The sequence below is a fragment of the Terrapene carolina genome, unplaced genomic scaffold (assembly GCF_002925995.2).
Source record: "Terrapene carolina triunguis isolate 2854851 unplaced genomic scaffold, T_m_triunguis-2.0 Scaffold58, whole genome shotgun sequence".
Taxonomy (NCBI): Eukaryota; Metazoa; Chordata; order Testudines; family Emydidae; genus Terrapene; species Terrapene triunguis.
In genome coordinates, this window is record NW_020664409.1 from 93,586,148 (window position 1) to 93,599,406 (window position 13,259).

Genomic DNA, 13,259 nt, shown 5'->3' on the forward strand with positions numbered 1-13,259 from the left:
CTTATGCTCAAATAAATTTGTTAGTCTCTAAGGTGCCACAAGTACTCCTGTTATTTTTGTGGATACAGACTAACACGGCTGCTACTCTGAAACCTGTACTAGAATGGAGCGTTTTTCATTCTTGCGTTCACAGGCTGCTTCATCATAGTCTTTTTGCTGCCATCTACTGGCCATTGTCTAGAACTGTATAAATAAATTACACAGGGCTAAATTCTACTTTGGTTTACCTTGCACCCTGCATAATCCCATTCACTTCAAAGGTATAAATCAGGGCAGAATTTAGTCCATAGTATTTGCTGTACTTGAGAGATGCTAGTTCACCAAGGCTGGTATCCTGCCTTCTGCAACATTCAATACCTCTTGCTTCAGAAGAAGGTGAAAAAATCCTATGTTTTACCTACACAGTTGTGCAGTGCTGTACAGTGGAAGCATCCCAAGTGATTCCTGATTGTCAGGAACATGTAGCCTCTTGACCCTACATCTGAAACTTTCTTGCAAGAATAGGGGAATATGGAGACACGTCTGTCACAACAGTCAATTTAAAAAAAATTTCCAGTACCTACAGTGAAATGTCACTTTTGTCACGTTTCTATTCCTTAATAAAAATCATGTGGCCCCGTACTGTTCCTCCCTATTTAACAATCAGAACCATTCACTAACAGCTGCCTTTTTAGTGTTGCTTTAATTTTCGACAGGAATTTCTGGTAGCACGTATCAAGGACAAATCTATGAATATTCCCTGGTTTGTCCCCCCCTGAAAATACACCTAGAGGGGTCAAACAAAACCATTGTGACTTCCCACATTCTAGAATGGGAATGTAGCTGTCATGTATTTAGCTATGCCACGGTTGTGCCTTTGCTTCCCGAGTGCTGTACCTTTTCATCTCTAAGTCTGGCTGCAGAGATGGACAGTCATTTTGTGTTTTCTGTTCAGTGAATTCTCTCTCACTCACTCACACACACACACTTCACTTTTGTTCTTGTTTTCTTAATCTAAAACAAAGATCATTCTGTCTGATATTATGTTTGCTCTGTGTGAATGGAAAAACATAGCAAGCCACTTCCATACTTTCTCTGTCTTGTCTGTTTAGAGTGTACGCTTTTTGGGAGAGGAATTGTTTCTAATTATGTCTCTGGCGCAATGCAACCCTGATCATGGTTAGGTACTCTAGGCCTTACCATAATATACAAAAGAAAGTAGTAATAATCCAGTATCTTCAATGGAGGGATAATACTGAGCAAGATCTAAAAGCTCTTAGTGAGAATTACCATCAATGGTAAAATATGCCCTTGACAGAAAGAGGTGGGGGGCAAATTCTGAGAATGGCCAAGGACCGCTATGGTCTATAGCAGGAGTGGCCAACCTGAGCCTGAGAAGGAGGCAGAATTTACCAATGTACATTGCCAAAGAGCCACAGTGATACATCAGAAGCCCCCACATCAGCTCCCCCTGCCCCACTCCCCTCTCCCTTCCCGCACCTCCCGATCAGCTGTTTCGTGGTGTGCAGGAGGATCTGGGGGAGGAGGGGGAGGAGCGAGGGCATGGCAGGCTCAGGGGAGGGGGCGGGAAGGGGTGGAATGGGGGCAGGGCCTGTGGCAGAGCCAGGGGTTGAGCAGTGAGTACCCTCCGGCACATTGGCAAATTGGTGCCTGTAGCTCCAGCCCCAGAATCGATCCCTGTACAAGGAGCCGCATATTAACTTCTGAAGAGCCGCATGTGGCTCCAGAGCAACAGGTTGGCCACCCCTGGTATATAGAACCAGGTGGTAAGTAAGTAAGAATCCAGCACAACAGTTCAATAATCAAATCTCCCTGGACTGGGGGCAGATCCTCTTTTGTGTCCCTAGGTCGTACACTATAAACCTCAGACAGGAAGAGCCGAGGCTGAGCTGTTATTGGAGCCATGGTCACATCCAGCCTGAATTGTACACTCATCTTTAATTATGACACTAGATTTGGTTAAAAGGCTGTAAGTATAGATGTTTTGCTGTAAAAAGGCTGTGTGCACAGAATAGAGATTTATTATACTGCACTATCTAGGTGGGGTAGAAAAGAAATGTCTATATCATGTAGGTTTGTAATAGAAATATTCCAACCCTTACCTGTAGCACAGAAACCAGAATCTTCCTTAGGGAGCCACTTGTGTCGCTTTTTACATCAGATTCTAGATCCCGCTCAAAGACTATTAAGAAAAAAAGTCTGTAAGTTTTTATTCACTGCTAAAGGGTGAGATATTTTCTTTAAATGAGGGTGTTTAAAATAAAATATCACTTACGCCTTTTGTATGCATCCTTTATGTCTACAATTTGCTGGGATAAGCAAACAAACAAAAAATCAGGTCAGTAACATGCCCATGTGACTTGACATCTTCAGATACCACAGTGGTGTGCCTGGGATTAGACCCCAGATAGAATGATGACATTTAGTGGGAGATATTTAATAGGCCAGATTCTCAGTCTCCACTAAGATCCCAGTTCAGGAAAGCACATAAGCACATGCTTAAATCCATTCCTATTCAGGACAGCAGTTAAGCACATGCTTAACTTTGTTTCTTTGATTTCAATGGGATTTAAGCACATGCTTAACTGCTGTCCTGAAGAGGATCACTTTCCTGAGTTGGGCGGGCCTAAATGCCCTTTGAACTGCTGCAGTGATGCAAAGGGCTCTTCACGCTGCCTTAAACAGGCATAAATGTTGTTGTGTTGTGATGTAGGATACAACCCCAGGCATCTATCCCTCTCTGCATCTCTCCAAAGCCTACTCATATTCTGAGGGAGGTGCGTACTGGAGGGCTGAGAGGGAACTTTCTGATGCGACTATGATGTTCTTTATCTACATAGCATTTTGGGTCTAGGGTGGCCACTCACGTGGTCCCAGAATACCAGACATTCCGGTACTTCTAGGAATGGCATGGGCCCGCCCCTGCAGATGAGATACCCCCTCCCCGCCTCCCGGTGTGACCTTGCACGCGTGGTGTGTAAGGTCATGCTGGCAGAGGTAAAGTGACACACTCTTCAAATGTCATCCCCCATGTGATATCAGACATAACCACGTGCGGTTTTGTCACAGTACTGGATGGGGGACAAACTACCCCAAAAGAGGACTGTCCAGTTTATAACAGGACAAATGGCCTAACTATTATGGTCACTTCCTTAAAAAATGCTCCTGACTCCAGTCTGAGGGGGCTGATAGCCTTTTGTCTGCAGCCTCTGAAGGGAGACATACTCCACTCACTTGAGCAGGTCTGACATATCTTCTTCTAGAAGGCAGGAGTAACGTGTGCACACTAGTCAGAGCAGTACTGCAAGGAAAATGTATAATAACCGCTAAACACCCACGAACCTTATTGACCCTGGTGCAAAGAATCTCAATCAGCACCGATTCATCAGTTCCTGCGCCTTTCATTGCTTTCCGAAGCTCTCTGGCATCATATTCACATGGACGATCCAACAGAGCCAAGGCTGTCTTTTCAAAATTCCCACTTAGTTCTCCTTTCAGTACCTCTTCCAAATCCTAAGGAAGTAGCCCAGAAAGTTAATTCATAGCACAGAAAATCCACACAGAGAATGGAGAGGTAATGTTTACTATTGTTTGTTGATTATTTGTGTTAAGTCTACAGAGTTGTTAACATTTCCTGTGCTAAAGGAAGTCTTCCAAAAATTCAGATCAGAAAAAAGGAAAAAATAACTTTAAATCTATGGGCCTGGTTCTTCTCTCATTGACACCAATGTACATCAGGAGTCCCTCTATTGACGTCAATATACTTATCTCAGTGTAACCCACCAGGCACTCCAGTGCCTAGAAAAGGTGAGTTGGGACTACTTGATACACTGTCTCAAGAGGCTCATGCTATATAGGCAAGAGCAAAGTATTATTACTGTGTATGGTTGTTAAGGGTGATAACACCCAAAAGTTGGGTCCTTTGGTTGGAAATAAGTCAGAAATTCCCAATATCAGTGCCACTGTAACTGTGATGTCTCAAATTGGTCGTTTAAGACCCTTTGGCTCAATTCTCTAACATCTGCTGCTTCAAATACTCATTGTGGAACAAATCCTGCAGTCTTTACAGGCAAAATTCTTATTGCACTCACTATTGGGTTTGGCCCATTGGAGGATTTTTGGCCCAATACTGCCACCCTTACTGACATTGATTAGTGACCTAATCTGCAACTAGCTCTAATCAATTACAAATTAAGTATAAAGCCTGCAGGATTTGACCCTATGCCTAAAACAGGTGTTTTGGAGGCTTTTATTTTTCTTATATTAAAGATTACTCAGGCATTGAGTCTTTCCTTTCAGAAGTCAAGTACCAAAACAGATTTCTGATCCTTTTAACTTTATTGGCAATTTGTAGGTCAGATTCTAATCTCATGCTGGTATAAATCAGCAGTAAATCCATTGAAGTCAATAAAATTACACTGGTGTAAAACTGGTGCAAGTGATATCAGAATCGACCCTCTGAATTTGCATTAGGGAATTTCTGTTGCTACATCAACTACCTTTACCCTCGGTTCAGGCATTCTTTCTTACTGCAGGAGAGGCAAACAAAAATGAAAATGTTTTAAAAGGCTCTGGAATTTTAGTATAAATGTCCAGCTCTACTGAATTTGATAAAAATACTTTGAAGTGGTAAATGCAGTTTTCTAGAGCTGGTTGAAAATTTTCCAACCAAACAGTTTTCTGTTGGAAAATGCTGATGAGATGAAATTGAAAAATGTTGTGGAAATTATCAAAATGTCTAGATAAGGTTGAAACATAGTGTTTTGATCAAATGGAAACGTTTGTCTTTTAGGTTATTAAATTATAATGTATAATACAATATAAAAAATTTAAATGATAAAGTTGAAACAGAACATTTTGCCCTTATCAAAACAAAATATTTTTGGAATATTTCATTTTGTGAAAAATTCTCAGATTTTGCCCTTTCATCCCAAATTGGGACGAAAACGTATTTTGAAAGCTCAGAATCTCCCACGGAACAGAAATTCCAAATTTCAATCCACTCTACTTTACCAACCTATCTGTAAGGCCCAGGATGATTAATATAATCAATATGTTAAGTGACAGTAATTCTTTCATCGGAAACTAACTTTCTAATTCTGTGTCTTTTAAAAACTGCCAGACACATGGCATTATCAAAAATGGGGAAATGTGGGGGCACATTTCTAAAGAGCACTTTGTTTAAAACAACAGGGCCATTTTTTTTTAAATACCTTGCCATACATGGTCTTGTACTTCTGTTTTACTTGTTGCCTCTGGTCTGATGATCGATTTGATAGGATTTCAATAATTGCCGTTTCATCTGTTCCTAAAAAATATTAATGTAGACGAGGAAATCGTTCAGAAACTGCCCGCAGATTTCATTTTTGCTGGGAGAGGAAAAGATGATCAAGTACTCTCCCTTCTAATTAGTAGAAAATTAGTTTCAGAACATCAGTTGGTGTCAAGGATAGCTTTTCTAGCATGTACCATTTAAAAAACGTTACTTTTAGTCTGCAGCCAGAACATAAAAAGAAAGTGCACCCAAGCCAATGCCACTTAAAGCTAAGAAATCATTAGGGAACCAAATCTCATGTTTCAAGGAATAAGCTCATCAGGGATCAGGAAGAAATTCCACCCTGTGTAGCACTGAACAACTAGCCAGGTGTATTATTTGTTAGGGTTTGGAAGTTGGCCTCCTTTGAAGGATCAGATACTGACTACCTTTGGCAGCAGAACACAAGTGTGCCAATAGTCTGACCCAGTATGGCACGTCCCATGGGAAGGTAACCTATTGAAGACAATTGCAAAACACTCACTGTCTTCAGCAGGAGCACGGACCGGTGTATAACTATGTTGATTCTTGCTCTCTTAGTTACTTTGATCACAGATGGCTATGACATACCAATGTACAGTCCAGATCAGTAGGGGGCTGTGTCACCCTTGTCCTGCAACTTTGGGTGTCTTACAATGCCTTGCTGAAGTAGCTCCCACCTGAGCCACTCACAAACAGCCTTCCAGCATGAAAGCCACACCCTGAGTATGTGTAACTGCATCCTGCCAGTCACACCTGGGTTACAGTCTGGCTCTCACCAGCCTTGGTTATACTGCAGGGTGACCTAACAAACCCCCAGGTCCGGATTCCCCCCCATAGAAATATGTCCTGTACTGCCCACCCCGGTGCTCTCCTGGACAGTGCAAATATTTTAAGTTCATTATTTCTTTAAGGGAATAATATGCAGGCTTATTATCTCAAGTAGTTATTCAGACACTTCAATTTAAACACACTGGATTAGATGAAACAGTAAAACGAGTTTATTTACTACAAAGAGATTTCAAGTGAGTATAAGTAATGAGGCATAAAAGTCAGAAATGGTGAAATGGTTACAAGAAAAATAAAGATAAAAGACTTACTAATGCCTAACAAACTACATCAGATTCAAGTTTCTCATCACATGCTTTCAGCAGTCTTACTGACCAAGCACTGTGGGTTAGGACCCCTCCCCCAGAGTCCAATGACTGCTTCCGTTGTCTCTTTAGGTGAAGTGAATGTGATAAGCAGGGTGAGAGAGGGGTTTTCCTTGGAGTGTTTGTCCCTCCTTTTTATAGTTTCAGTTCCCCTCTTGAAAAACATTTCCAGCTGGGCACTAGGAGACAAAGAGTCTATGTGGAAGGATGTTCCCTGCTGTTTTTTTCTCACTGGTTTGAGCTTTCTTTGTTTCCCTCCCTGCTTGATGACTCTGTTTACTGCTTACATGAAAATTAAGCAAAGCACACATTCCTTTGTTAGGACAGATCTGTTTGCCAACTTCTGTTTGGCCAGGGCTGTGAGGCTTGGACCATGTATTAATAACCCACCAGATAGGGGAATTTTATAACTTCACATACTGTGTAGCCACACGTTTTATCAGGACGATACTGACCAGAAAATTCTGAGTGTTTAAATCAATGGTTCCCAACCTTTTCTCTGCCACTGCATACCATGATACGTTTAATTATTTTGAGACACATCACCATATATCCAAATGAACTTGCCCTCTTATCTCCTCGGTTTAAGCTGCTTACCACCCTTACCATTCACAGTCGGCAGAGGCTGTGTGCCGGCACGGGTGTAGCTCAAGGTGCAGGGGGGCTGTGTCTGAGGGGGTGCTGCTGATGCAGGGCCCAGCCATGCGCTCAGTCTTTTGTTGGCGCAGTGGGGACAGCTCCACTCCTTGTGGCCATGAGGATGCCAGCCAAGGCTATGCCGTCCTACACAGTCACCATGGCTACTGGCATCCACTGGTTAACAGGCACTGAGGATGACATATCTATGGGTACGTCTTCACTACGGGGGGGGGGTGTCGATTTAAGATACGCAAATTTAGCTACGCGAATAGCGTAGCTGAATTCGACGTATCCGAGCCGACTTACCCCGCTGTAAGGACGGCGGCAAATCGACCTCCACGGCTCCCCCATCGATGGCGCTTACTCCTACCTGCGCTGGTGGAGTACAAGCGTCGATTCGGGGATCGATTGTTGCGTCCCGACGAGACGCGATAATTCGATCGCCGAGAGATCGATTTCTACCCGCCGATTCAGGCGGGTAGTGAAGACGTAGCCTGAGCCTGGAGGGTGCGGTGGCTATTACCCAGCCCACATGGGGAAACTGATCTGGATGCACAGAACGCCTGGTGTCGCCACTCACTCCCACTGCCTGAATGTTCCTCTATGCCCACCTAAGGGGCCCTGGCCAGCCTGGGCTTGGGGAGGGAGCAGGGCCAAATGAAAGGCAGAAATCTGCCACCCCCATGCATCGCTTCTGCGATGTTTCCAGTTTGGGGAGCAATGCCCCCCATGCCCTCCCATCTCCACCCATTCAGGTGGGCAGGTGCTTCCCCGCCCTCTCTAAATGGCACCCCTGCCGCATCAGTTCTGTCCTCACCCTCCACCAGTCTAGCCCCCACCTCATCCCAATTTTGCCCCACCCAGCCCCCACCTGTTCTGCCTCCCCAGCTCCCCCACCTCACACCGCACCCCCACCTCTCAATTCAGCCCCCCCGCTTCTCCTGGGGGGCTGCAGCAGGGTCCCTGTCCAGGCTTCCCACCCCCAGTTGGCGGTTGCAGGAGGGAGGGCGAGGGGCAGAGAAGCCAATCCGTTGCTCACAGGAGGAGTGTGGGGAGGAGAGGGATATTGAGCTCTGATGGATTTCTCTGCCCCTGGAGGAGGCGGCGCAGTGAGGCAGTCGGCCAATCAGAAGGTGACTTCCTCCCCCCTTGCTTCCCCCTACCCCGCCCCCACTCTGTATGTAGCTTTTCAAAAAATTCCACGGCACACCTGTTCAGGCCTGACGGCTCCCCAGTGTGCTGCAGCACACCAGTTGGGAAACACTGGTGTAAATGATACCTCACAAGGCGTACTTGGTACAAAGATTATTACAATAGTGAGTAGAGTGTGAACACAGCGGTATATTCCATCGCAATGGCCAAAGTCAGACCTCAGGCCACCTATTGCCTAGCACAACGTGAATTCTGTCACTGAAATTCTTTGTGTGTGACTCCCTGTATGGGAACTGGGCCACAGTGTAGTGTCCACGCTGACAATCCCCTGGCTCCTGTTGTTAGTGTACAATGTTAGGGGCAGAGACAAGGAGAGGCAAACGCAGTGCAAAGCGGTGATAAAGGTGAAGTATTTCACTCCAGAGGGGAATGAGGGGAGAGAGTTACAATGTGTGGGGGAAGGAAAGAGCCAGCAGCCCAATGTGTTGATGGGAGAGACAAACAGCTGTGGGTCAGTGTCTGAGGTCTTATTTCTCATTTACACTAGGCCCCTTTATACTGCCAGAGCGGCACGAAGAGGCCAAAGTGTCAGTGAGAATCCAGCCGCCCATGTGTAATCGCTGTGCAGCCCATCTGTCAGAAAGATTTGCCTGTACCGATGACATTGTCTTAGAGGAGCTAAAAGGATCTCCTGGGGCAGCTTGATGCCAGGAATGACCTTAAAGATTTAACTCCGCCATCCTGGATGTTAGCTCTAATGATGTAACTGGAGAGGTATCATGCTAACTCCTGACAATTTCCAGCCATGTGGCCTGCCTGTTTAATGCACAGCCGTATTCTAAATATCAAGTGAGAAACCAAAATTCTTGACCCCGATGTAGACGCTGAATAGATATGTCAGTATAGGACATGTGTATATCCCCTATTTTCAGCTATTCCTTGTAGAAAATCTGAACACCAGGTCAGATTTGGTGCTCCGTGCCACTGCAACCTGGAGGTGTGGGAGTGTGCTTTTAATGGGGCACTTCCCAGTGAAGCTGTCATGGCGGGGGGGGGAAGGGGGGTTGGCCAGGCAAGAGCAGCCCTTAATATTCAGGTGTCCTAGGTAGCTGCCTTTGTAACCTACCCCTAATGCCAGTGCTGAACAATGAGAGTTCACTATTCCTGTTATTGTTACTGACAGCTTGACCAGTCAGTTGCAGTGAATGAATGCCATGTTCTTTCTGCTCCTTTGGGATTAAGTCATGAAGTTAACACACCAGGAATAATGGGCATAGTGAAGGCCCAATTCTGTGAGGTGCCAAGTGCCCTTAGCTCCTGTAGACTTCAGTGGAAGTGAGGGGTGTTCAGCACCTTGTAGGAGGTGCTCAGGATTGGACCGTTACTGTAATGAGGTTAGGACACTTGTGGGGTAAATATGTATTGATTAGCCAGTGATTTTACTCTTCATCAATATTAGATCCACAAGCACGTTGGGGTGTAGTAATGATTCATGTGTAGCTAATGACGATTAAGATTATTTCCCCCAAGCTAATATAATATATCATACTGTGAGGGTATCTGTATCTATCTATGCACACACAGAGCAGTTGTGCTTTCGAGTTAATAAGTGGAGTTCGATAGCTGATAGAAAACAGAAAGGTTAACTCAAAACTGATCAAGCAGTTGTTTTGCCGCAAGTGTGCGCTTGGACATACAACTTCTACAATGCAGAACTGTTCCATTGGTACCAACACAGCTAAACAGCATGTTAAAAACAATAGCATTCTTACCCATCCCTTTGCAAGCTTTTTGTAGTTTCTTGGCATCCCGTTCTGCATCGAAATCATGATGGCGCCGAATGGTTGGCTAGAAAAACAGAGGCAACAGTAAGTGGAAAATAATACTACAGTGAATCCTCTGAATTATACTACATGGAATTTGGGCTAGGTTGGGTCAGATTGCCATCTGATCCTTATTCACAAATATCCCAGCTCTGATGTCCTTACTTAGTTTTTACTCACTCCTTACTCAGGAAAAACTCTTATTGACTGACTTAGGTATGTTGATCTATAAGTAGATTATGAAAACCTTACTCACACTGGTAAGCATTTACTCAAACAAATAGTTCCATTCAAGTCAAAGGAACTAAGTGATTACCAGCATGAGAGAGGATTGCATGAACTAGCCCTGAGTGAGTACTTCAGGATTTGCCCCACTATAAAATGGAAAATAAATTCAGCCTTTCAAATACTAGTACTTTTATGGCCAGAGACCAGTTTATCCAAAGTAAAACATGGGGGCTTGATCTTGTAACCGTTACTCATGCCCGCAGTCTTTTTCATGCAAGTAATGTTATTGATTTCAATGGCACTAGTCACGTGAGTAAAGAATACTTGAATGAGAAAGAGTTATAGCTTCAAGCTGTTAATTTGCTCTTTATGACAGTTAAAATGTAGCAGCTGATCAATATCTCCCAACTGCAGCACCATCATCCAAATGATAATGGGTAAAATTTGCAAAAGCACCTACGTGACTTAGGAGCTGAAGTCCCATGGAAACTCAGTGCGATTTAGACTCCTAAGTGCTTAAGTCACTTTTGAAAATGGGACATCAGTCCTAAGTCACTTAGGTGTTTTTGAAAATTTTACCTGTTGTGTCTAATAGATTATAGTCACTGTCATATTCTTGTCCAAAGTATCGGTGTCGTCTCCACCGATCCCTTTGGTTGCTTTGGCACACACGTAGGTGCAAGAAGCATCTTTTAGTATTATTCTTTTTCAAAATGGTCATGCTTAAAGATTGCTAGTTCTGATGAAAAGATTGGCAGTCCAGGATAATGAAGTGTTCTGTCCAAAGAACAGGTGTGTCATAGCAGAATAAATCTCCCTACACTACCAGTCTACCTCAATGCTTTACTAAAGGAATCAGCTCTGGCCATTCAGTCCTTGGTGCCCCTAATAAGATCACCCAAAATAATTTCAATTAGTGCTAATTGTGACTTTTACATTGCTTATATTTTGGTAAAATTATCCTAATTTTTGGCTACCCTTATGAAAATAGGCATTTATAACACACTATAACAATGTAACATTTCCTTCTCTAAGTCTTCTTTCCTTGCTTTAGGATCACACGGTAATAAGACTTTCACTACCAGACCATTATCCTAAATCTTGATTGTAAAGTTACATGTTGTTATACAGTAACAACATACAAGTAACTAGGGAGTTACTTGACTAACCCTTTGAATTATTGTAAAAATAGACCCATATATATAAATATTAATATTTTCAGTTGTGAGTTTTCATTTAAATTATTCCAGTATAAAATTATATCAAAATCTGAAAGAAAATACAGTTATTGTAGCTGAACCGATGGTGTTGTATCCAAATATTTCTACTGTGAAAATATGTTTGTTATTGCTTTGATAGAATTACATACTACAGGCATAAATATTTGAATATGCGCTTGAAAATACAAATTAAATGGTGTCCAGTTTCTTCGTTCCTTACAAACTGATGTGCAGCATCTAAGTTCTCTCCCTCCAGTTGGTGATTGGAATAATTCTGAGAATAGAATTCACCTTTGTTCTTTGTAACATCAGGTTGTACAGCAGCAGCCTAGCTAGACTGAGTAATGAGCATAGGTTAATGGAATAATGGCAGCTTACAATACAACGAAAGTCTATTCTCAGTATTCCTCTCCATGACGCAAAAGCTGTAGGCGCAATGAATCTATTCATCTAAGCCATAATACACACACAGTATTGATGCAAGAAGAGTCATATAACTTGTTCAAGTTGTCCTCAGCAAGTAACAGATTCAATGTTCACCATGACTTACGCAGAATTCAATAGGACCCTCAGCTGGTCTTATGATTGAATGCTTTCTGTTGTTTGCCATACAGTGTTTATTTATCACTGTACTCTGTTCTGTATGCCATAAGCTGTCTTGTGCTAAATATTTTCAGAAAGCATTTTGGGACCCAGATTGCATTAAAGATGCTATTAGATAAAAATATTTTGCTGGTAAGGTAGCCTTGAGACTTTCAATATATTTTTCTAAAATGGTCACCGATAATTTCCACCAGCATTACCTCATTCTGGATGCCTCTTGTTTCAATGATCCAATAGACCATTAATACTCCATTTCCATAGTTAAATATTAAACTGTCCCAGAGCTACACACTTATGTAAATAAACTGGAGATAGACCAGATGTCTGCAGTGCACCCTTGAACTCCTCAAATTAAAACACAAGCCCTCTCTTTCAAACAGAGTTAGCATTTATGTTTCTAGAGATTTTTATATACTTATCTGTCAATTCTCTATGAGCTGAATTCTGAAGTTTGTACTCAGTCCAGACTCAGATAAAATTCCCATTAACATCAGAGGTGCCCAGATATTACAGTGATGGATGTGATATAAGAACCTAGATAAACAAGACTGAGTAATGGCTTCATGATTTGGCCCAACTCCATGATAACAAACTTAACACACAGACTTTATTCCAATACTTTATTCAGTCTATAATTTAAAACTTGACAGTATTATTAGAGTCTACCTTAAGCTAGGTAAGACATTAATAATTCTATCTTGCACTCATAGTACTCCTTTAATTCAGACAGATCCCAATTTATAAACAACAGACCATATGCTCCCTACTCCATTATGCTGCGTGGAAGGGAGCAGTTTGTAGTACATTGATGATAAAGGAGAATGGAATAAACAGTGCTGACATATAATAATTTTGATAGTTTAATTTAGAATTCACATCTATTGAGATGAATGAGGCAATTCAGACCTCTCTGAGCTATTGTTTCAGGCTTCCTGCAGACTCAGGCAGACATCATGTCATTTGTTACACTTCATATTTGCAAAATATTTCTTTGCAACCATGAGGAGGAGCAATTTCTTTTAAAAAATCAACAAAGTTTTGATTCTGGAGCACAAAATGCAGCCATCAGGTAGAAGTACTAACTGTTTAAGCAACTGTTCTAATTCAGCCCCTGATCTTGCCTATCTTAAACTATCTATTTTGATTA

The 13,259-nt window shown here is 42.5% G+C and overlaps 1 protein-coding gene across 1 annotated transcript in view; it reads right to left on the minus strand.

The window, feature by feature from the left end:
* ANXA13 (annexin A13) overlaps positions 1–12,357 on the minus strand; it is a 21,789-nt gene extending 9,432 nt beyond the window's left edge. Inside the window, exons 1-6 of the mRNA XM_026659920.2 lie at positions 12,313–12,357; positions 10,011–10,086; positions 5,214–5,308; positions 3,343–3,513; positions 2,276–2,309; positions 2,103–2,182 (exon numbers count right to left, since the gene is read on the minus strand). Coding sequence (XP_026515705.1) covers positions 2,103–2,182; positions 2,276–2,309; positions 3,343–3,513; positions 5,214–5,308; positions 10,011–10,086; positions 12,313–12,354 — 498 coding nt within the window. The 5' untranslated portion in view covers positions 12,355–12,357. The remainder of the gene's footprint in view (positions 1–2,102; positions 2,183–2,275; positions 2,310–3,342; positions 3,514–5,213; positions 5,309–10,010; positions 10,087–12,312) is intronic.
* Positions 12,358–13,259: the final 902 nt, after the last annotated feature.